General features: G+C 42.9%; 1 protein-coding gene across 2 annotated transcripts; it reads right to left on the reverse strand.

Annotated features, from left to right (window-relative positions):
* Positions 1-5,366: 5,366 nt before the first annotated feature.
* Positions 5,367-22,610, reverse strand: LOC144766855 (uncharacterized). Of its 2 annotated transcripts, XM_078650570.1 has the most exons (5): positions 22,374-22,610; positions 17,085-17,120; positions 10,444-10,881; positions 6,133-6,348; positions 5,367-5,683 (listed from the first exon to the last, which is right to left on the reverse strand). In XM_078650570.1, the coding sequence occupies exons 3-5, from the start codon at positions 10,879-10,881 to the stop codon at positions 5,399-5,401; spliced, it is 939 nt and encodes a 312-aa protein (XP_078506696.1). In that variant the 5' UTR covers positions 17,085-17,120; positions 22,374-22,610; the 3' UTR covers positions 5,367-5,398. The 2 variants fall into 2 exon arrangements, with proteins under 2 accessions (XP_078506696.1, XP_078506695.1); XM_078650569.1 differs by lacking the exons at positions 17,085-17,120; positions 22,374-22,610 and having other exon boundaries at positions 10,444-11,063.
* Between the last annotated feature and the right edge of the window lie 688 nt (positions 22,611-23,298).

Genomic DNA, 23,298 nt, shown 5'->3' on the forward strand with positions numbered 1-23,298 from the left:
TGAGGCTATGAGGCTTATTGAGAATGTGAGTGGGTGTGCGAGGATGTGTGAGAGTGTGTGAGTGTGGATGTGTGTGAGGATGGGGGTGTGTGAGCGTGTGGGCATGTGAGTGTGTGGTGCTTAGTAATGCTGTAGTTGGGATGTGTTGTTCTGTGCTAGTGATGAGTGGTGTTGTGATGGTGTTTAATAATTACCACCACAGCATAACTCAGCACCACAACAGTTGCAGTTCTCCCAACAATGGCATCACTGATGTCCACGAATGCAACATGCAGCAATACCACTTTATCTTTCTGCAGCCCCACAGTACCATTGAGCAACAACACTGCTTCACTCTGCACTTCCACATCCGTATTTTGCAAACACACAGTCTCATTTTGACATAATACTGCAGTACTGATGACTGTTGTGTGTGTATGCCTGGTGAAAGTGGCCATTGATAGCTGTTGTTGTGTGTGTGTGACTGTTAAAAGCGTACATGTTGTTATTGTATGACCTTTGATTGCTGCAGTGGTGATGAGTGGTGCTGTGGTGGTAATTGTTTTTTTGTGTGGTTGTAGTGTGATAGTGTGTTGAGGGTGAGTGAGGGTGAGGTGTTGAGGGTGAGTGAGGGTGAGGTGTTGAGGGTGAGTGAGGGTGAGGCGTTGAGTGTGAGTGAGATTGAGGGTGAGTCAGTGTGAGGCGTTGAGGGTGGGTGAGGCTATGAGGGTGAGTGAGGCGTTGAGGGTGAGTGAGGGTGAGGTGTTGAGGGTGATTGAGGATGAGTGAGAGTGAGGGTAAGTAAGGGGTTGAGGGGGAGATGTTGATCGTGATTGAAGTGTTGTTGTGGTGGTAAGTGTTTGTGTGTTGTTGTAGTGTGATAGTGTGTTGAGGGTGAGTGAGTATGAGGGTGAGAGGGTGAGAGTGAGTGAGAATGAGGGGGAGGTGTTGAGGGTGAGTGAGGATGAGTGAGGGTGAGGAGTTGAGGGTGGGTGAGGGTGAGGGGCTGAGGGTGAGTGAGGTGTTGAGGGTGAGGTGTTGAGTGTGATTGAGGATGAGTGAGAGTGAGGGTGAGTGATGTGTTGAGGTTGACTGAGGCTGAGGCGTTGTGGGTGAGTGAGGGTGAGGTGTTGAGGCTGAGGGTGAGGAGCTGAGGGTGAGTGTGGGTGAGGCGTTGAGGGCGAGGCGTTGAAGGTGAGAGAGAGTGAGGTGCTGAGGATGAGGGTGTGAGGGTGAGTGTGGGTGAGGCATTGAGGGTGAGTGAGGGTGAGGTGTTGAGGGTGATTGAGGATGAGTGTGAGTGAGGAGTTAAGGGTGATGTGTTTAGGGTGAGTCAAGTGTTGCTGTGGCGAAAATTGTTTGTTTGTAGTTGTAGTGTGATAGTGTGTTGACGGTGAGTGAGGGTGAATGAGGGTGATGTTTTGAGGGTGAGTGAGTATGACAGTGAGGTGTTGAGGGAGAGGTGTTGAGGGTGATTGATGATGAGTGAGATTGAGTGTGAGTGAGGAGTTAAGGGTGAGGTGTTGAGGGTGAGTGAAGTGTTGCTGTGGTGGTAAGTATTTGTTTGTTGTTGTAGTGTGATAGTGTGTTGACGGTGAGTGAGGGTGAGTGAGGATGTGTGAGGGTGAGTGAGGGTGAGGTGTTGAGTGTAATTGAGGGTGAGGTGTTGAGGGTGAGTGAGGGTGAGGGGCTGAGTGTTATTGAGGATTTGAGGCTGAGTGTGGTTGAGGTGTTGTATGTTATTGAGGATGAGTGAGAGTGAGTTTGAGTGAGAGTTTAAGGGTGAGGTGTTGAGGGTGAGTGAAGTGGTGCAGTAGTGGTAAGTGTTTGTGTGTTGTTTTAGTGTGATAGTGTGAGGGTAAGTGTGGTTGAGGGTAATTGAGGCAGATGTGATGAGGGTGAGTGAGGATGAAGTCTTGAGTGTGAGTGAGGATGACGGTGATTGAGGGTGAGGTGGTGAGGGGCTGAAGGTGAGTGAGGTGGAGTGAGGGTGAGGTGTTGATGGTGATTGAAGGTGGGTGAGGGTGATGGTGATGTGTTGAGGGTGAGTGAGGGTGAGGTGTTGAGGGAGAGTGAGTGTGAGGTGTAATGTAATTATTGTTTTCGTTCTTGCTTTGCTCGCACGTATTTTCTGTCTGGCTCCTCTCATTAGAGTGTGTTTAGTATTTTATCAATGGCTGCTATTTAGTTTTATTCTTTGGCATGGATTGAGTTTCGTTTTGCCGTACGTGTTTTTCGGTCGCACTTTCCTTGTGTGTAGTAATTTTCTCTTGCACGGCATCCCTTATGTCCATTTCGGCAGCAATAGCACATTATTAACATTCTGCAACCCCACACTACAATTGAGCAACATGAGATCATCACTCATTGCCATTAGAGCCGTATTTAGAACTCCCCCAGTCTCATTTAGACATAGAACTGCAGTACTGTACAGCACCAAAGCATGCTTGTATAGCTGTAATTGTGTGTGCAACGTACAAAAAGTTGTTCTAAAGCGTGCACTTCAGGCTGGTGGTGTGTGTGACTGTTGAAAGCGTGGATTGATGGCTGTTTGTGTGGGTGTATGCATGGTGAAAGGATGCACTGATGACTGTTGTGTGTGTACGCCTTGTGAAAGTGTCCATTGCTAGCTATTAGTGTGTGTGCCTGTTAAAAGCGCACATGTTTGGATTGTATGTCGTTTGTCTGCTGAGTAATGCTGTAGTGGAAATGAGTGGTGCTGTGGTGGTAAGTGTTTGTGTGTGGTTGTAGTGTGATAGTGTGTTGATGGTGAGTGAGGGTGAGGTGTTGAGGGTGAGTGGATGATGGTGTGAGGGTGACGGTGTGAGGGTGAGAGTGAGTGATTGTTGGCGAGCGTGAGGCTATGAGGCTTATTGAGAATGTGAGTGGGTGTGCGAGGATGTGTGAGAGTGTGTGAGTGTGGATGTGTGTGAGGGTGGGGGTGTGTGAGCGTGTGGGCATGTGAGTGTGTGGTGCTTAGTAATGCTGTATTTGTGATGTGTTGTTCTGTGCTAGTGATGAGTGGCGTTGTGATGGTGTTTAATATTTAGCACCACAGCATAACTCAGCACCACAACAGTTGCAGTTCTCCCAACAATGGCATCACTGATGTCCACGAATGCAACATGCAGTAATACCACTTTATCTTTCTGCAGCCCCACAGTACCATTGAGCAACAACACTGCTTCACTCTGCACTTCACATCCGTATTTTGCACACCCACAGTCTCATTTAGACATAATACTGCAGTACTGATGACTGTTGTGTGTGTATGCCTGGTGAAAGTGGCCATTGATAGCTGTTGTTGTGTGTGTGACTGTTAAAAGCGTACATGTTGTTATTGTATGACCTTTGTTTGCTGCAGTGGTGATGAGTGGTGCTGGGGTGGTAATAGTTATTTTGTGTGGTTGTAGTGTGATAGTGTGTTGAGGGTGAGTGAGTATGAGGATGAGAGGGTGAGAGTGAGTGAGAATGAGGGGGAGGTGTTGAGGGTGAGTGAGGATGAGTGAGGGTGAGGAGGTGAGTGAGGGTGAGGGGCTGAGGGTGAGTGAGGTGTTGAGGGTGAGGTGTTGAGTGATTGAGGATGAGTGAGAGTGAGGGTGAGTGATGTGTTGAGGTTGACTGAGGGTGAGGCGTTGTGGGTGAGTGAGGGTGAGGTGTTGAGGGTGAGGAGCTGTGGGTGAGTGTGGGTGAGGCGTTGAGGGTGAGCCGTTGAAGGTGAGAGAGAGTGAGGTGCTGAGGATGAGGGTGTGAGGGTGAGTGTGGGTGAGGCGTTGAGGGTGAGTGAGGGTGAGGTGTTGAGGGTGATTGAGGATGAGTGAGAGTGAGTGTGAGTGAGGAGTTAAGGGTGAGGTGTTTAGGGTGAGTGAAGTGTTGCTGTGGCGGAAAGTGTTTGTTTGTAGTTGTAGTGTGATAGTGTGTTGACGGTGAGTGAGTGTGAATGAGGGTGATGTATTGAGGGTGAGTGAGTATGACAGTGAGGTGTTGAGGGTGAGGTGTTGAGGGTGATTGATGATGAGTGAGATTGAGGGTGAGTGAGGAGTTAAGGGTGAGGTGTTGAGGGTGAGTGAAGTGTTGCTGTGGTGGTAAGTATTTGTTTGTTGTTGTAGTGTGATAGTGTGTTGACGGTGAGTGAGGGTGAGTGAGGATGAGTGAGGGTGAGGTGTTGATTGTAATTGAGGGTGATGTGTTGAGGGTGAGTGAGGGTGAGGGGCTGAGTGTTATTGAGGATTTGAGGCTGAGTGTGGTTGAGGTGTTGTATGTTATTGAGGATGAGTGAGAGTGAGTTTGAGTGAGAGTTTAAGGGTGAGGTGTTGAGGGTGAGTGAAGTGGTGCAGTGGTGGTGTTTGTGTGTTGTTTTAGTGTGATAGTGTGTTGGGGGTAAGTGTGGTTGAGGGTAATTGAGGCAGATGTGTTGAGGGTGAGTGAGGATGAAGTCTTGAGTGTGAGTGAGGATGACGGTGATTGAGGGTGAGGTGTTGAATGGCTGAAGGTGAGTGAGGTAGAGGCGTTGAGGGTGAGTGAGGGAGAGGTGTTGAGAGTGAGGGTGATTGAAGGTTTGAGGGTGCGGTGTTGAGGGTGAGTGAGGGTGAGGTGTTGATGGTGATTGAAGGTGGTTGAGGGTGATGGTGATGTGTTGAGGGTGAGTGAGGGTGAGGTGTTGAGGGAGAGTAAGGGTGAGGTGTTGAGGGTGAGTGAGTGTAATTGAGGGTGGGTGATGAGTTGAGGCTGAGTGAGTGTGAGTGAGGGTGTGATTGGCAAATGTGAGTGTTTTGCATGTGTGAATAGTTATTTTTATGTGAAGTGTGTTAGTGTTATTGTATGTTGTTGTAGTAGAATGATGCTGTTGTGGTGGTGTAGAGTGATGTTGGTGTGTTGATGAGTGATGTTAGTGTGGTGCTTCCTAATGCTGTTGTTGTGATGTGTTGATGATGAGTTGTGGTTTGTTAGTGTTCAACTATTACCACCAAAGCATAACTCATCCCAACAACATGTGCAATTCTCACAACAACCTAATTTGTGATGTCCACCAATGCAACACGCATCAATACCACCTTATCATTCGGCCCCCCCACAGTAACATTGAGCAACAACACAGCATAACTCGGCACCAGCACAGGCGTATTTAGCACAACAACAGTCTCATTCATACATACTACTGTAGTGCGTGCAAGCTACAAAGTATGTGTATTTTGTATATGTGTTTGTAATGTCAAATGGATAGGCTGAATGTTGTATGTGGGTGTGACTATGTTGTATAAATTGAGTGTATTACTTACAAATTGCCTTTTGTAGAGCAAAAAATACCATAGAAGTTGTAAAATTTGTATCCCACACTTATTTATTTATTTAAAAAAAAAAAAAAAAAATTATTGTTTAACTTTGTACAAAAATAAGATATCCTGGCAACATGCAAAATTTAGTCAGAACATATGTCATCGTTTTTTTCGTGCAGAATCTTTATGATTTGGCCATTACAAAAGACAACTTCAAAAGTTTGTGGCAAAAAGTGGACAAGGGCATCTCCGATGTTGTCAACTTCCTCATCTAACATAAACCATTTAATTAAGATCTGGTTTTCGATGGGCATAGATTGATATTCGTCTGTGTTTGTCACTTTTATTGTGATAATACTATTTTGCTCTGTAGAGCTTTCAACACCATAAATTAGAATGTCCATCTTTTCCTCTGGTGGGGCTGTTACCTGTTGAGAGAAAACAAAAGCAACAATTAGTTTTTAAATTTGTATACTTTATGTTTTGTGTAAGGCCTATAGTGGGTGAAAGGAACAGAGTGGTTGAAAGTGCCAGATTGGGTGAAATGGACTGAGTAGGTGAAAGGGTCCCTGTTGTTGATAGGGTTTGAGTGGGTGATAGGTCGAGAGTGGGTGATAGGTCTAGAGTGGGTGATAGGTCTAGAGTGGGTGATAGGCCTAGAGTGTGTGAAAGGGCCAGAGTTGTTGAAAGGTCCCGAGTGGGTGAAAGTTCCCGAGTGGGTGAAAGCTCCCGAGTGGGTGAAAGGTCCCAAGTGGGTGAAATGTAAAAGGTCCAGAGTGGGTGCAAGGGGCAGAGTGGGTGAAAGGGCAAGACTGGGTGAAAGTCCAAGAGTGGCTGAGCAGAGATAGTTGACAAAAGTTTTGTTTGTTGTGCTTACCTCCATTTTGCTATGGCGCGTTGTATTCAATATTTTTTGGCAATTGAATTCATGTACAGTGACGTGAGTCAGGGTAACATATTTCCCAATATGTATTTTAAATTGTGACGCTTCTCTCCACAGTGTCACTTTTATATCATCAGTTGCATCTTTTATTGTAATCGATTTGAGTGGGGTATCTTGCCCATTGATAAACACAGTCTTTGCATCCTCTTCCTACACAAAAAGAAAGCATTCTATTAAATAGTGACTGTAAAAACACATATTGCTAGTGCCTTGTATGAAAGGCAATATAATGTATCACATTTAACGACCCAAATGAACATCCTTTCTAAAAGATTGAATTGTTTATTTGAAAAAATGGCTTTGTAGAGAGTACTTGTGTTTGTAGTATACACCAAAGCACTGCCATCTTTCAGTTTCCAAAAGTCATACTTGCTACTATGTGTGAAGAGTGTATAATTCTAATTTTTTTGAGTTACTTATTGAAGTTACTAAAGGTGTAATGTGTGTGTAAGTCAACTATGCATTTTTTAAGTAGACATGATGACATGGGTGAGGGTGAGTTATTGAGTGTGAGGTGTTGATAGTGAGTGAGGGTGAGGAGTTGATGGTGAGTGAGGGTGAGTGAGGATGAGGTGTTACGTGAGTGTGAGGGTGAATGTAAGTGAGGGTGAGTGAGGGTGAGCGAGGGTGAGAGGGTGAGGGTGAGAGATTGAAGGTGAGTGAGGGTGAGAAGTTGAGGGTGAGTAAGGATGAGGGTGAGTGTGAGTGAGGCTGAGTGAGTGTCATTTAGGGTGAGGAGTTGAGGGTGAGCGATTGAGGGTGATTGATGTTGAGAAGTTGAGGGTGAGTAAAGATGAGGGGGAGTGTGGGTGAGTGAGGGTGAGTGAGTGAGGGTGAGGTGTTGAGGGTGAGTGAGGGTGAGGCTGAGGGTGAGGCTGAGGTGTTGAGTGAGAGTGAGGTTGACTGAGGAGTTGAGGGAGAAGGGTAAAGTTTTTGAGGGGGAGGTGTTGATGGCTAGTGAGGGTGAGTTAGGGTGAGGAGTTTAGTGTGATTGAGGGTGAGTGAGATTGAGGGTGAGTGAGGCGTTGAGGCTGAAGTGTTGAGGGTGAGGTGTTGAGGGTGAGTCAGGGTGACGTTTTGAGGATGAGTGAGGGTGACTAAGGGTGAGGCATTGAGGTAAACACAGTGTTTGCGTTCTCTTCCTAAAGAAAAAGTAAGCATTGTATAAAATAGTGACTGTAAAAACACATATTATTAGTGCGTTGTATGAATGCCCATATAATGTATTATATTTAGCGACCCAAATGAACATCCTTCCTAAATGATAGCAATATTTTTTGCAAAAAATGGCTTTGTAGAGAGTACTTGTATTTGTAGTATACAGCAAAGCGCTGGCATATTATAGTTTTCAAAACGCGTACTTTCTACATAGAGTGAAAGAGTGTATTTGTAGGGTGAATTAGGACTCAGGATTTAAATCTAGGAGTTAGAGTGTGGATTAGGATAGTTAATTTCTATTCTTCTTTTTGTTGTTGTGTGTGTGTGTGTGTGTGTGTGTGTGAGGGTGAGTGAGGGTGTGTGAAGCTGAGGGTGTGTGACGGTGTGTGAGGGAAGCTTGCACTGCTGCTGTCGGTGGTGTACCTGTTCCATGTGTAAGGGAAGCTTGCACTGCTGCCGCCTGTGCTGTACCTGATCTATGTGTGAGGGAAGCTTGCACTGCTGCTGCCTGTGGTGTACCTGATCTGTGTGTGAGGGAAGCTTGCACTGCTGCTGTCGGTGCTGTACCTGTTCCATGTGTAAGGGAAGATTGCACTGCTGTTGCCTGTGCTGTACCTGCTCCGTGTTTGAGTGAAGCTTGCATTGCCGTTGCCTGTGCTGTACCAGCTCCATGTGTGATGGAAGATTGTGAGATCTGGCATAACGGAAGGATTGGTAGTGCGTGCACCGCTGCTTGGGGTATCTGCGATATTTGTGTAAGTAAATGGAGAGGGGGGTGAGAGTTGGAAGAGAGAGTGAAACAGGCAGAAACGTGGAGAGTTAGAAGAAAGAGCGAAGGAATCTAAGCTGCGAGATGTGGCATAACAGAAGGATTGGTAGTGCGTGCACCGCTGCTTGTGGTATCTGCGAGATTTGTGTAAGTAAATTGAGCCGGGGGTGAGAGTTGGAAGAGAGAGTGAAACAGGCAGAAACGTGGAGAGTTAGAAGAAAGAGCGAAGGAATATAAGCTGCGAGATGTGTCATAACAGAAGGATTGGTAGTGCGTGCACCGCAGCTTGGGGTATCTGCGAGATTTGTGTAAGTAAATGGAGAGGGGGTTGAGAGTTGAAAGAGAGAGTGAAACAGTCAGAAACGTGGAAGAACGAGGGAAGGAATCTAAGCTGCGAGATGTGGCATAACAGAAGGATTGGTAGTGCGTGCACCGCTGCTTGTGGTATCTGCGAGATTTGTGTAAGTAAATGGAGAGGGGGTTGAGAGTTGGAAGAGAGAGTGAAACAGGCAGAAACGTGGAGAGTTAGAAGAAAGAGCGAAGGAATGTAAGCTGCGCGATGTGGCATAACAGAAGGATTGGTAGTGCGTACACCGCTGCTTGGGTGTACTGTGTGTGTAAGGCAAGTATGCATTTTTTTAGTACATATGATGACATGAGTGAGGGTGAGGGTGAGGGTGAGTGATTGAGTGTGAGGTGTTGCGGGTGAGTGAGGGTTAGGGTGAGTGAGGGTGGGGTTGAGGGTGAGTGAGGATGAGTGAAGATGAGGTGTTATGTGAGGGTGAGTGTGAGTGAGGCTGAGTTAGGGTGAGGTGTTTAGGGTGAGTGAGGGAGTGTTGAGGGTGAGAGATTGAGGGTGAAAAGTTGAGGGTGAGTAAGGATGAGTGTGAGTGTGGGTGAGTAAGGGTGATTGAGTGAGGGTGAGTTGTTGAGGGTGAGGCTGATGTGTTGAGGTGTTGAGTGAGAGTGAGGGTGACTGAGGAGTTGAGGGAGAAGTGTAGAATTTTTGAGGGGGAGGTGTTGAGGGCTAGTGAGGGTGAGTGAGGGTGAGTGAGTGGGAGGTGTTGAGGGTGATTGAGGGTGAGTGAGATTGAGGGTGAGTGAGGCATTAAGGGGGAATTGTAGAGGGTGAGGTGTTGAGGGTGAGTGAGGGTGAGGTGTTGAGGGTGAGTGAGGGTGAGAAGTTGAGGGTGAGTAAGGATGAGGGTGAGTGAGGGTGAGTGATTGATGTTGAGGGTGAGGCTGAGGTGTTGAAGTGTTGAGTGAGAGTGAGGGTGAGTGAGTAGTTGAGGGAGAAGTGTAGAGTTTTTGAGTGTGAGGTGTTGAGGGATAGTGAGGGTGATTGAGGGTGAGTGAGGAGGAGGTGTTGAGGGTGATTGATGTTGAGTGAGATTGAGGGTGAGTGAGGCATTAAGGGTGAATTGTTGAGGGTGAGGTGTTGAGGGAGAGTGAGGGTGGGGTGTTGAGGGTGAGTCAGGGTGACTGAGGGTGAGGCATTGATGTAAAGACAGTCTTTGCGTTCTTTTGGGACACCCAAAAAGAGCAAATCTATAAAATACTGACAGTAAAACCACATAGTAGTAGATGCGTTGTATGACTGGCAATATAATGTATTAGATTTCACGACCCAAATGAACATCCTTTCTACCATATTGCATTTTTTTTTTTTAAAAAAGGCTTTGTGGAGAGTACTTGAATTTGTAGTATAGCCCAAAGCACTGGCCTATTATATTTCCCAAAACTCTTACTTTCAACATAGTGTGAAAGAGTGTATAATGCAACCTTTTTTGAGCTTGTTAGTGAAGTTACTAAGGGCACGATGTAGGTAAATCCCATTTACCTATTTTGAAATACCGAATAATACCGATTTGGTATTTAAAAATGGGTAAATGGTATGTAGGTCCCAACATCTGTATTCGTACCGAATCCTTAACAATTCTTAAAATACCGAATCGGTAAATACCGAATAGGTAATGCCCATTCATTCCTATGGGCTTTGAAGCCCATAGGAATGATTAGGCATTATCGATTTGTTATTTACCGAATCGGTAATTAAAGAATTCAGAAGGGTGCAGGGGGTGTCACTTTGACACCCTCTGGCATCCCCAAAAAGGGCACAGGTGCCATGTGGCAAGCATACCTGCCCTAAGAGCAGGTCTGCCTGTCACATGACATAGGTGTGCTATTTAGACTTGCAATTTAAAAAAGTAAAAAATAAATAAGATATGTCATTTACAATACTAATAAGTCCAACTTTTCAAATGCGAGACAATATTTTTTTTTAGTTGACATGATGACATGTTTGTGTTCATACTTACGGCAATTATTGTCCCTGAAACGGTCATCAGGCTTTTTAGACTTGCCCGTTTTATTTCCTTGATGGGAGAAGCCGATGGTGCAGGCGGATGCAAAATGTTGTTTGCTTGTTGGATCAGGCCATCCTCGATTGCCATTGCAGGAAATTTGGTTACTTTAGTTTGTTTTGTAATTAAAATTGTTTTGTTTTTGATAATAAAGTTTCGTATCAGTAGTCCACAGTTATTTTTCGTTTGCTCATATAAATTTTCTTGGTAACAAGTACATTTTATTGTTCCAGTTTTATCTGCTAAAGCCAAATGGAATAAAATTTTCTGCTCTTGTTTAGCATTTTTGTACGTAGTTTTCCCTGAGCAGTTGATGACATTAACTCTTATTGGTTTCTGGTATGGTTTGTTGTCATCGGTATTAATGTTCATAATTTCTTCAATAGACATCATCTGAAATAGAAAATGTGACATAACATGTTAAATACAAACCCATATTGCTTTATGATCACTGTAATAGCATTCTAAAGTACCATAGTTGTGTAGTTGGACATTTGTATATATATGATCTAAAATGGATTGGTAGTTAGTTGTGTAACTGTTAATGAGTTGTTGACATTGTAATTGCGTTTCAAAGAATCCAAGTAATTGCTTGCTGTTTGCATTTTGTTGAGATACATCCACATTGAAATCACCTATAATAATGAATTTGTGTGTGGGGTAAAAATCCGTAATATTTGTGATGAAATCAAAAAGAGAAGTTATACTTTTTAGGGGTGGTTTGTATAAAATAATAATAAGGAAATCTGTGTTACCAATCTGTAGAGTAAAATGTAAAATGTCAATCCCTTCAAGTGTCTCATAAATAGGCAATATAAATAAATCTTTTTTGTAGTACATAATCATTCCATGGTTTGTGTTGTATGTATGAAATTTATCAAATATAATGTGATGATATTGTTCTATCGTGAAATCATTAGCTGTAGCATTTCTTGTAGTGTTGATCTCAGTTAAGCAAATAATGTCTGCTTGTAATATATTGCTATCCGCTACCATAGATGGAAAATTTTTCTGTAGTGATCTGATATTGTGTGCAATGATATTGAAATGTGCACTGTATGTATGTAACTGTGGGATATGTATTTCAAGTGGCATTTCTGTCCTTAATCTGTGCATTTCCTCATTAACTTGTGGATGTACTACAATTTTACGTTCATCAAAATTGTGTACATATACATTTTGTATTGATTTTGCCCTGCTAATAGCAACATAATGCAAATGATGAATCTTGCTGTTATTAAAGTGTATATAAAGTGGTTCGAGAGTTGCACCTTGTGTGCGATGTATAGTGCGTGCTGATGCTTGGCGTAAAGGAAATTGCTTGCGTATAATGGTAATAAATTTTTTAGTGTATTGGAAATGTCTAGCTATAGCATGTATTGGTGTCCATGTATTTTGTATTTGTGAATGAAATAAGTGTTTATATTGTTGTCTGGTTGTTTGTCCTATAGTGGGATTGTCAAATAACAACCAAACGATAATAGGTGTATTGTTAATCAATTCAACTAATTGTACAACACCAGTTGCGCCATTTGTTAAACCATCATTGACATCCACATTGCAACTTAAATCATAACGAAGTTGTAAGGCAATGTGTAATGTATGTGAAAGGCCCATTGTTTTCTGTGGATCTTTGGGCAGTTGCTTAAGAATGGTTTTTTTCACATTTTCAGACAAATCTGAACTGACGGTATCGCTTGCTACTGTTATGTAGACTGGATAATCTTTGCAATGTTGTTCTAAAACCTTTTGGTTAATTTCATTAACTTCTAGATTAGTTGACATGATATATGGAATTGTTTCTAATAAAGTCTCATCAGGTTGTATTTCCCTTTGCTTAATTTGTGAAATATCTTCCTCAGTATGCTTGCCTTCTCTCAATCGGTTTAGTAATTCAGCAAATTGTAGATCTTCTTTTTGGCGCATAATTTTTGTTAATTCAAAAATTTTAAAATGTTCTTTCCATAAGTTAGCACTTAAAGGACCATACATTTGTGTAGAATCCTGAAAAATGTATCTGTCAAATACAGGTTTTAATTGGTAAAAGTCACCAATGGCTAAAATAGAAATTCCTCCAAATGGTTCATTAGATGATTTAATTTCTTGAAGCCTGTTATGTATAAAATTCAACATATTGTGTCCTACCATTGAAATTTCATCAATAATAACAACTCTAACATGCATCATTTCCATTTGTAGAGCAGTTCTATGTTCATGACTCAGTTGTTTATAAGTCAAACTTTGCGACACAGGTATTTTGAAAGTGCTATGCAGTGTTTTTCCATTAATATTATGGGCAGCCTTTCCTGTTGGAGCAGTAAGTAAGATATAAACATTATCTGGATTTTCACCGGCCTTAGTGTTATAATAGCGTAGTAAAGTTTGATATAGTGCAGATATTACAAAACTTTTCCCAACACCAGCCCCTCCAGTGCAAAAAGTATAGCATGGAGTGCTTGTAGTTTTAAACCAATGCAAGTGATGGTAAACAAAATTAAGTTGTTCCTCCGTTAAGTTTTGCATAAGTTGTTGGTATTTTTCATTGGGTAAAATAACGTTAGTTAAGCTTTGTTCTTCAGTTGTAGTTCTAATTCCTAAATCTAGAGCCAAATCATATCTATTATTATGTTCTGGATTTTGGTCTTCTGTCTGTATATTAACAGTTGGTGATAGAGGAGGTGAAATTACATTTTCATGACACTGTTCATGAATAATGTTTGTAACTTCGCCATGCTGTTTGTTATAGATTTTTAGTTGTGTGTCAACAAATGATTTAACTTCCAGATACCTCTCATAGTAAGTTTCCTTGTTGATTAGTATTTTTTCTTCTTCCCTCCATGGATAGTGCAACATTAATATTTCTCTATAATACTCTTCTGGTTCATTATTTTTGCTAAATCTGCAAAAGCGTATTATTTTCCCTTGTCTGCGCTTATTTAAAGCATAATCATAATTCTGTTTCTTTTGTTGTTTATTTCCGTGACTACATTCTATTTCTAATTCTTCCTCATCTGAGCTGTAAAAGTTTTGTTCTGCAAGTAAATCTTCGCAATCATTTATTTCTTTCCCATGTGTTTTTTTCTTCACATAGTTGAAATCAGCCGCATAGTCTGCTAACGTGCACATCTCTAATGATTGTGGCCGTTTGCAGTACTTAATAATAATATTTTCACATTGAATGTCAGTTGAATTTTCGGGCAAGTTATTAATAGTTTCGATATCGCGCATTAAATAAGTTCTTTTCTCTGGACGGCTAGTATTAATAAATACAAATGATCGTGAGCTTTTCCGTAATGGTATTTGAAGAATTAGATATGCTGCTTCTTGAGCACTAATTTCTGTGCAGTTGAGGAATTTGTTTCCTATGTGTTTAAGTTGATCTTTGATATTACTATTGCTTGTTACCTCTTTAGCAGCTTGCGCTAGAAGTTTGCTAATTCCTCTTTGCGATTTACTGATATATGAGATAATATAGACTGCACAAGCATAAGGGTCTAGTATAAACTGCAAGTCTATGTTTGCTCGCCAAGCTTCTAAAAGAGTACTATTGTAGTTATTGATGAAGCATTCGCCTGGTGTTCTTTTTAAAAAAATAGTTGTTTTTTGTAAGCTAGTTTGTATAGAAGTAATATATTCTTTATCATCCATTTTAATGAACTCTAAAAAGTCCTCAAAAGAAAGTGTATTAAAAGTAGTATTATTCATAGCTTCATGTATTATTTTCATATTATCTTGCCATTGCTTATTTGTCTCCTCAAGTGTTAATGGCTCTAATATGAGCGTTCTTGACATTGGATATTTGGGATATTGATATTTGCATGTCCGTTGCTGTTTACGTCTGCAATTTTTGGTGTGACCATGCCTTTGTAGATTTATTAACGGTTGTAAAAGAGGGTCCTCAGACTTATGACAAGTGATATATTTGTCAATAAAGCTATTGACTTCTTCGACTGGTGAAACACCATACAATGGTGCTTTGTTTACCCAGAGTAATGCATGTATATGTGGAGAACCTCTTTGTTGGAATTCGACTCTGTAAAAGTAGTCTACTATTTCCCCAATTGGATTAGTGCCATTCAGCAAAACACAATTAAAGAATTTCCTAACTTGATAGTCAAACTGTCTTGCACATGTTATTGGATCTTCTTGTATTAATTTACTTTTAGTTTCCCAAGACATGTTTAAGAATTCTTCCTCTGTACATTCCTTTAAGTTTCTAACTCTCAATAGTATATTTATTAAATGGTGCCATTTTGTTTCAGCAGCAGATAAAGTCAAAAAGAAAGTGGGTATGCCAAGTTGCCTTATCATTGCAAAAATATCTTTTTTGCAACCTTCCCAATATGGAGGTGAACTGCGTATAGTTTTTAATACTTTGTACCCCTCATTAAACTGAAAAACATTGGCAATATTACATTTAATGTCTTTAGCAGTTATTTTATTCCCATCTGTAAAATGTTTTCTGATGGAAATGTTGATTTTACCATGGATCTGCTTAATATGTAATTTCTTCAGTTTAAAAAACATATTACTAATAGATTTAGCGACTCTTCTATCATAACTCCTTAACTCTGCTTGGCAAATAGTACTATAATGTACCGGTATGTGTCTTTCCTTATTGTTAGGCCTTCGTTCACCACAAAAAAATTGTAGGGAAAGCCAAAAACTCTGAATCTTTATCCTCATATAAACCTCTTGGCGTGTTATGTTCAGCTGGAGCGAAACTTAACACATTCAGCGAATTACTAGTAATAGTTTCATTAGTTAACATAGTATCCAAATTCCCAGCTTCTATGTTGTCAGAACTATCAGATGAATTGTTTGTCTCAGAAGTCTCATTGTGAGATTCTATTTCTGGAGGTATATACTCCCAGTCAGGGTTAATCGTAACACCATATTCATTAAACATTGTACTATTTTTAGCTAGCCAAGTAGCTGCCTTTTTTACTGTATTTGGTCTAATATTCTCATAATGTGTATATGATTTATAGATTAATTTCCTTTTTAATTTCACTGGGATTGTCATGGCGTCATTAATTTGCCTTGGTAAAATTGTAACAGTTGTCATAACATCTGCAGGTACATTAACTACTGCTCCTGATAATGATTTTTGAAAACCGCGTGGCAGACTCCGAATTTGTAAGAATCGTATCCTAGGTGAAACTAATCTTTCTTCTAAATCATATAATTCTAATTCAACTGGTACATTTGGGAAGCCCATGCCATTTACAATAGAACATGGTGGTATTTTGTTTTTGCGAATGTAATAATAGCAAGTCTTACATATAAAATTGGTTTTCTTGTTACTAATGTTACACTTCTTGAAAATTTCAGATTGGCTAACACTGCGTATATTTTGCAACGTTTGTTTATGCCACAGTTGATTGCAAAGAGTACAAATGTACTCTGGGCCATGCAATATTTCCCGGTGGAATTTGCGAATGATTGTATGGATTTGTTTACCTCGTTTCTGTCTTTGGCCCTGCGTGAAGATGGGGATGTTATTATCAGTAGCACTTAGTTGACTGTTGGTAATGTCTTCTTCAGCTGTATTAACTTTTTTTCTTTGTACAACTTTAGTTGGACATGTACTTGAATCCCTTTTTCTTTTCCGAGACTGTTTATTTGTTCCCTGTATAGCTTTACTATTACCTGGTAATTGTGCTAAATGATTACTATTGCTATTCCCTCCCTTACTTTTATTCAGTAAATCATCAGAAGACATTGATGTTGATGTTATCGTCTGATTAGGAGTACATTCAGTAGTATGTACCCAAATTTTTCTTTCTTGCGGTAGGTGACTATTTTTTTTATGCACAGTAAGTGCTTTTGTAAAGGATTTCCTTTGAATGACTTTTATATCTATTGGTGTTAATTCAAATTGGACACATTGCTCAGCCTGATGTGTAAAGTTATATGCTAGTTTCATAACATATTGAATTAGGCCTTCAAACGAATTAAATGCAATTGTAACACATGTTCCGTTTGAATGAGGCATGCCTTCATGGTCCCTACTATGTGAATCAAATACAAAGTATGATTGCATATGTTTGAAAATAGCTATTACATAAACATTCATACAAAGTAGAACACCACAGTGCTTATTAATAGTAACATTTAATGCTGTGCTAATATCTGGGTAGGCTTTATCAAAACGTTTAAGGACATCACCGTAGTAAGCATTCCGTAGCAAAAGTGAATATATCTCTTGATTGTGGTCTATATACCTTGGCAGGTCATCTGGATGCATAAGTGTTTCGTTGTTAATAGAATGCATTTGGAGATATAAAGCGTCCCCACGGTCCATGATATAATGCAGATCATTAGAGTTCCAAGTAGTTACTGGCTTGCATAAATTGTGCAAGACAGCAAAAGCACTATTTGGTAAGCATTGCTTACCTTGTGATTTGCTATTAAATTTGCTATTCCCTTGATGGTAACTTGCTTTCAAGCATCTCTGCATTTTATAAGTTATACTGAAATGTTGTTATCAACAAATGTAAATTAAGAAGGTTTGTGAACTAACACATTTTTTTGGGGACTGTAAGGTCAGAACTTTTAAAATTTTTTAAACTAAGTGGCAAAGTAGTATTTACCTTAACTTCTGTTTCTTTTGTTGTTGTTTTAATAATCTGAAAGGAGAAAAAAAATACATAATGTTTAGAAGAGATTTTTTCGAATTTTTCACATAAAGGGCACATTAACATGTAAATAGTGTTTTAAAGACCTGTTAAGAGCTCTAGTGCTGCTGTGAGTGTATGCGCCACGGGTGGCACACAGGCAGGGTGAGATGATAGAGGGAGAGAGAGGGAGTGTTAGGAAAAGGGGGACAGAGAGAGAGTGAGTGAGTGCGTGAAAAGTTCATACTGAGAGACGTAAAAAAATGTGTGTGTGTTATCTTGTAACTTGGACTGGTTAATGTGTTGCATTGAATCTGAGAATGAATGCGCTGTGCGTGTAATATTGAAAATGTACCCAGTTAGTGTGCAAGTAATGTAGAAAGATAGAGAGGGAATAAAGGGGAGACAAATGGAGAGTTATATACAAAAACAGAGAGGAAGGGAAAGTTAGGGAAAGGAAGGGAAATGGAGGGAGAGGAAGAGAAAGGGAGTGAGATGCAGGGTGATAGGGAGGGAGACGGAGAGGGAGGGAGAGAGGAGGAAAAAGAGAGGGGGAGTGAGACAGAGGGAGGAACACAGTTAGAGTGAGACAGAGGAAGACAGGAGAGAGGGAGGGGGAGCTATAGAGAGGGAGAGAGAGCTATAGAGATGTAGGGAGACCGCGAGAGAAAGAGAGCGATAAAATTATGTGTATGCCGGGAGGGCTCAGTGCACGAAGCCTTCGGCTGCAGGGTCCTGTGATTAACTTCATGGTCAGTTTTATGTTGTAGCTGTCGCCCCGACCCTTAACCACTAACCCTGCCCACACCGACGCGTTCCTTGGACACAAAGTAAACAGTAAATTATTCACTGAGTGGCGTTGCGTGGCTGAGTGGCGTTGCGTGGCTGAGTGGCGTTGCGTGGCTGAGTGGCGTTGCGTGGCTGAGTGGCGTTGCGTGGCAGAGTGGCGTTGCGTGGGTGAGTGGCGTTGCGTGTGTGAGTGGCGTTGCGTATGTGAGTGGCGTTGCGTGGCTGAGTGGCGTTGCGTGGCTGAGTGGCGTGGCTGAGTGGCGTTGCGTGGCTGAGTGGCGTTGCGTGGCTGAGTGGCGTTGCATGTGTGCGTGGCGTTGCGTGTGTGAGTGGCGTGTGTGAGTGGCGTTGCGTGGCTGAGTGGCGTTGCGTGGCTGAGTGGCGTTGCGTGGCTGAGTGGCGTTGCGTGGGTGATTGGCGTTGCGTGGGTGAGTGGCGTTGCGTGGGTGAGTGACGTTGCGTGGGTGAGTGGCGTTGCGTGTGTGAGTGGCGTTGCGTGTGTGAGTGGCGTTGCGTGTGTGAGTGGCGTTGCGTGGCTGAGTGGCGTTGCGTGGCTGAGTGGCGTTGCGTGGCAGAGTGGCAGTGCGTGGCTGAGTGGCGTTGCATGTGTGCGTGGCGTTGCGTGTGTGAGTGGCGTGTGTGAGTGGCGTTGCATGGCTGAGTGGCGTTGTGTGGCTGAGTGGCGTTGCGTGGATGAGTGGCGTTGCGTGGGTGAGTGGCGTTGCGTGGGTGAGTGGCGTTGCGTGGGTGAGTGGCGTTGCGTGGGTGAGTGGCGTTGCGTGGCTGAGTGGCGTTGCGTGGGTGAGTGGCGTTGCGTGGGTGAGTGGCGTTGCGTGGGTGAGTGGCGTTGCGTGGGTGAGTGGCGTTGCGTGGGTGAGTGGCGTTGCGTGGGTGAGTGGCGTTGCGTGGGTGAGTGGCGTTGCGTGGCTGAGTGGCGTTGCGTGGCTGAGTGGCGTTGCGTGGGTGAGTGGCGTTGCGTGGCTGAGTGGCGTTGCGTGGCTGAGTGGCGTTGCGTGGCTGAGTGGCGTTGCGTGGGTGAGTGGCGTTGCGTGGCTGAGTGGCGTTGCGTGGGTGAGTGGCGTTGCGTGGGTGAGTGGCGTTGCGTGGGTGAGTGGCGTTGCGTGGCTGAGTGGCGTTGCGTGGCTGAGTGGCGTTGCGTGGGTGAGTGGCGTTGCGTGGGTGAGTGGCGTTGCGTGGGTGAGTGGCGTTGCGTGGCTGAGTGGCGTTGCGTGGGTGAGTGGCGTTGCGTGGGTGAGTGGCGTTGCATGGGTGAGTGGCGTTGCGTGGGTGAGTGGCGTTGCGTGGGTGAGTGGCGTTGCGTGGGTGAGTGGCGTTGCGTGTGTGAGTGGCGTTGCGTGGGTGAGTGGCGTTGCGTGGCTGAGTGGCGTTGCGTGGCTGAGTGGCGTTGCGTGGCTGAGTGGCGTTGCGTGGGTGAGTGGCGTTGCGTGGGTGAGTGGCGTTGTGTGGCTGAGTGGCGTTGCGTGGCTGAGTGAAACAGTCAGAAACGTAAATGGAGAGGGGGGTGAGAGTTAAAAGAGAGAGTGAAACAGGCAGAAACGTGGAGAGTTAAAAGAAAGAGCGAATGAATGTAAGCTGCGAGATGTGGCATAACAGAAGGATTGGTACTGCGTGCACCGCAGTTTGGGGTATCTGCGAGATTTGTGTAAGTAAATGGAGAGGGGGGTGAGAGTTGGAAGAGAGAGTGAAACAGGCAGAAACGTGGGGAGTTAAAAGAAAGAGGGAATGAATCTAAGCTGCGAGATGTGGCATAACAGAAGGATTGGTACTGCGTGCACCGCTGCTTGGGGTATCTGCGAGATTTGTGTAAGTAAATGGAGAGGGGGGTGAGAGTTAAAAGAGAGAGTGAAACAGGCAGAAACGTGGAGAGTTAAAAGAAAGAGCGAATGAATCTAAGCTGCGAGATGTGGCATAACAGAAGGATTGGTACTGCGTGCACCGCTGCTTGGGGTATCTGCGAGATTTGTGTAAGTAAATGGAGAGGGGGGTGAGAGTTAAAAGAGAGAGTGAAACAGGCAGAAACGTGGAGAGTTAAAAGAAAGAGCGAAAGAATCTAAGCTGCGAGATGTGGCATAACAGAAGGATTGGTACTGCGTGCACCGCTGCTTGGGGTATCTGCGAGATTTGTGTAAGTAAATGGAGAGGGGGGTGAGAGTTGGAAGAGAGAGTGAAACAGGCAGAAACGTGAATCTAAGCTGCGAGACGGAGAGGGAGGGAGAGAGGAGGAAAAAGAGAGGGGGAGTGAGACAGAGGGAGGAACACAGTTAGAGTGAGACAGAGGAAGACAGGAGAGAGGGAGGGGGAGCTATAGATGTAGGGAGAGCGCGAGAGAAAGAGAGCGATAAAATTATGTGTATGCCGGGAGGGCTCAGTGCACGAAGCCTTCGGCTGCAGGGTCCTGTGATTAACTTCATGGTCAGTTTTATGTTGTTGCTGTCGCCCCGACCCTTAACCACTAACCCTGCCCCCACCGACGCGGTCCTTGGACACAAAGTAAACAGTAAATTATTCACCTGCGAGAAAGCTTGTGAGTAGCCATGTAATAGAGGGTGTGGGCGAAACTCCCCTTGATCGTGTGTATGAAAAGTTTGTTGTGGTGTGGCGAAGTGTTGCGAACGGATTATGACTGTACTATTCCCCCTAATGTTCCAATGTGCCTGTGAATAGTGTATTAAGTGTAAGGTCAAGTTTTATTTTGGGTAGGCAGCTAATCCTGGCTAATGTGTTATTGGATGTGTGATTGTGAAAATGTAATACTAGTAGTTGTACGAGCGGCTGTTTCCGTGTGTCAGGTTGTAACTTGGATTACTAACTGTGCAAGTAAAGCTGCGAATGAATGCATTCTGCGTAAATGTTGTAAAGTGTTGCCTGTTTACGTGCACATTAATGTGCAATTATAAGTTCTGACTGAAAGTTTGGTGCTGTAGTGGCGAAGTGCTCTGATGTTACATTGCGTAGGAGTTGCACGTGCTGTATAAGGGTGGCAGTCAGTGTTTTGCCTAATGTGACAGGCTGTGTGTTATTAGTGTAAGATGAAGTGTTTTCCCTAATGTGACAGGGTGTGTGTGATTAGTGTGCTATAGAGAGGGAGGGAGACGAAGAGAGAAAGAGCGAGAAAATTATGTGTATGCCGGGAGGGCTCAGTGGACGAAGCCTTCGGCTGCAGGGTCCTGTGATTAACCTCATGGCCAGTTTTATGTTGTTGCTGTAGACCCGACCCTTAACCACTGACCCTGCCCCCACCGATGCGGTCCTTGGACACAAAGTAAACATTAAATTTGTCCCCTGAGAGAAAGATTGTGAGTAGCCATGTAATAGATGGTGTGTGTGAAAGTGCCCTTGTTCGTGGAATGTGTGCATGAAAATTTTTTTGTGGTGTGGCGAAGTGTTGCGAACGGTTTATGGCTGTACTATTCTCGCGAATGATACAATGTGCCTGGGAATAGTGTAGTAACTGTAAAGTGAAGTGTTTATTTTTGTAGGCCGCAAATCCTGGCTAATGTGTTATTGGGTGCGTGTTTGTGGAAAGGTAATACTAGTAGTTGTACGAGCGGATGTTTTCGTGTGTCAGCTAGTAACTTGGATTACTTAATGTGTGCCAGTAAAGCTGCGGGTGAATGTTGTAAAGTGTAGCCTGTTTGCGTACAAATAAATGTGCAATTTGAAGTTGTTCCTGAAAGTTTGGTGCTGTAGTGGCGAAGTGCTATGATCTTAGATTGCGTTTGAGTCGCACGTGCTGTATAAGGGTGGCAGTCAGTGTTTTGCCTAATGTGACAGGCTGTGTGTGATTAGTGTAAGATGCAGCTCTGTTGACTCTTGAGTACAATCATCCAGTTTACTGTTTTGCTATGAAGCTGTAAATGAAAGCATAATGAGTGTTCTAATGTGGTCGCACTCATTTCGGCGTGCGTGTGATATAGTATGTATTCCTAACAGTGTGTGCATGAAAAGTTAATAGTAATAGATGTAAAAAAAAAGGGTGGGTATGTGTCATCTTGTAACTTGCACTGGTTACTGTGTTACATTTAATCAGAGAATGGAAGCGGTATGCATGTAATCTTGACAGATAATCTGACAAGGTGTGTGTGAGTAGTGTAAGCTGGAGCTCTGTTCACTGTTCAGTCCGATCATCCTGTTTACTGTATTGCTGTGAAGCAGTGAAAAAAATAGTAAGGAGTGTTCTGTTGTGGTTGCACTCAATTCGCCGTGCGTGTTATATAGTATGTGTTCTTAACCGTGTGTGCGTGAAAAGGTACTAGTAACAGACGTAAAAAGGTGTGTGTGTCATGTTGTAATTAGGAGTAGTTACTGTGTTGCATTAAATATAAGAAAGAATGGGTGTGTGTCAAACTTATGTTGTGCCTTGAATTATTGGAAGGAATGTTCTGTGTGGCGAGTCGGAGTGTTAGGAACGGAAGTAAAAATTGTGTAGAAGAGTGAACAGTTGGCTGTACTTACATGATATATGTTGGTGCGCAGTTTCTTTGCCCCTATCAAGGAAATGTTGAAAGCGTACCAATAACCTACAAGAGATAACGATAAAAAAAACAATATGTATCGGTTGGTTTAAACAAAGGTATGACCTGTTTGAGAAATTACGTAGTCCTTTGCTAAGTATTACCATAGAAAATGTAGATTTGCAAACAAACATGTCGCAGAATAATTTAACAGAGGTGCGATGTTGATATAGTAACAGTTGTAATAAACGCAAGTAAATGTATCAATACTGTCCCTTAGATGTATAGAAATAAAACTTGCATGCACTTACGTTCTAAGATTGAATGCCGTAAATTTTCAGTGGCTGTTGGTCGATAGCAGCAAGTACAGCGCCGTTCTGTAAGTCGAAGTTCTGTCCTCGCAGGTAAAAAGAGAGTATGACTTAAAGTGACCCGTCCCTCTGCTTAAATAGGGGGTAACGATGCAAGAATATATATATTTTTTTTTGGTTTAAGAAAGGATCAAAGCTTTTAGTCCTTCCCTTGCCCCAAGGAAAAGTCACACTAGCTGATGTGCGCGACTTGGAAGTGTGAATGTTTGAATGTGTATGCAGATGGAGTTTCGACATTGGCGCGCCAGTAGACTTCCCTGGGCAACTCCCTTAAGGCCACATAAGATTTTGCTCGGAACTGACAAAGCAAAGGGCCTTTTTTTTTTTACGTTAGTGTAATGACACTTCAACTGTCTGCTCGAAGTTACACTTAAAAATGGCATATATAAAGCATCCAAAGTATACAAAGTTTCACTTTTAAACATACAACTCTTGTAATATACTGGCTCAAAGTTGTGGCGTTTATGTTTAGTATGAAAATACTGAAAATTGCTGCGGATGCGTCCATAAATGTGTGTGTGCCAACGTGAAAATACATTGGGTGAATGAGAAAGA

The sequence above is a fragment of the Lissotriton helveticus genome, chromosome 7 (assembly GCF_964261635.1).
Source record: "Lissotriton helveticus chromosome 7, aLisHel1.1, whole genome shotgun sequence".
Classification (NCBI taxonomy): Eukaryota; Metazoa; Chordata; class Amphibia; order Caudata; family Salamandridae; genus Lissotriton; species Lissotriton helveticus.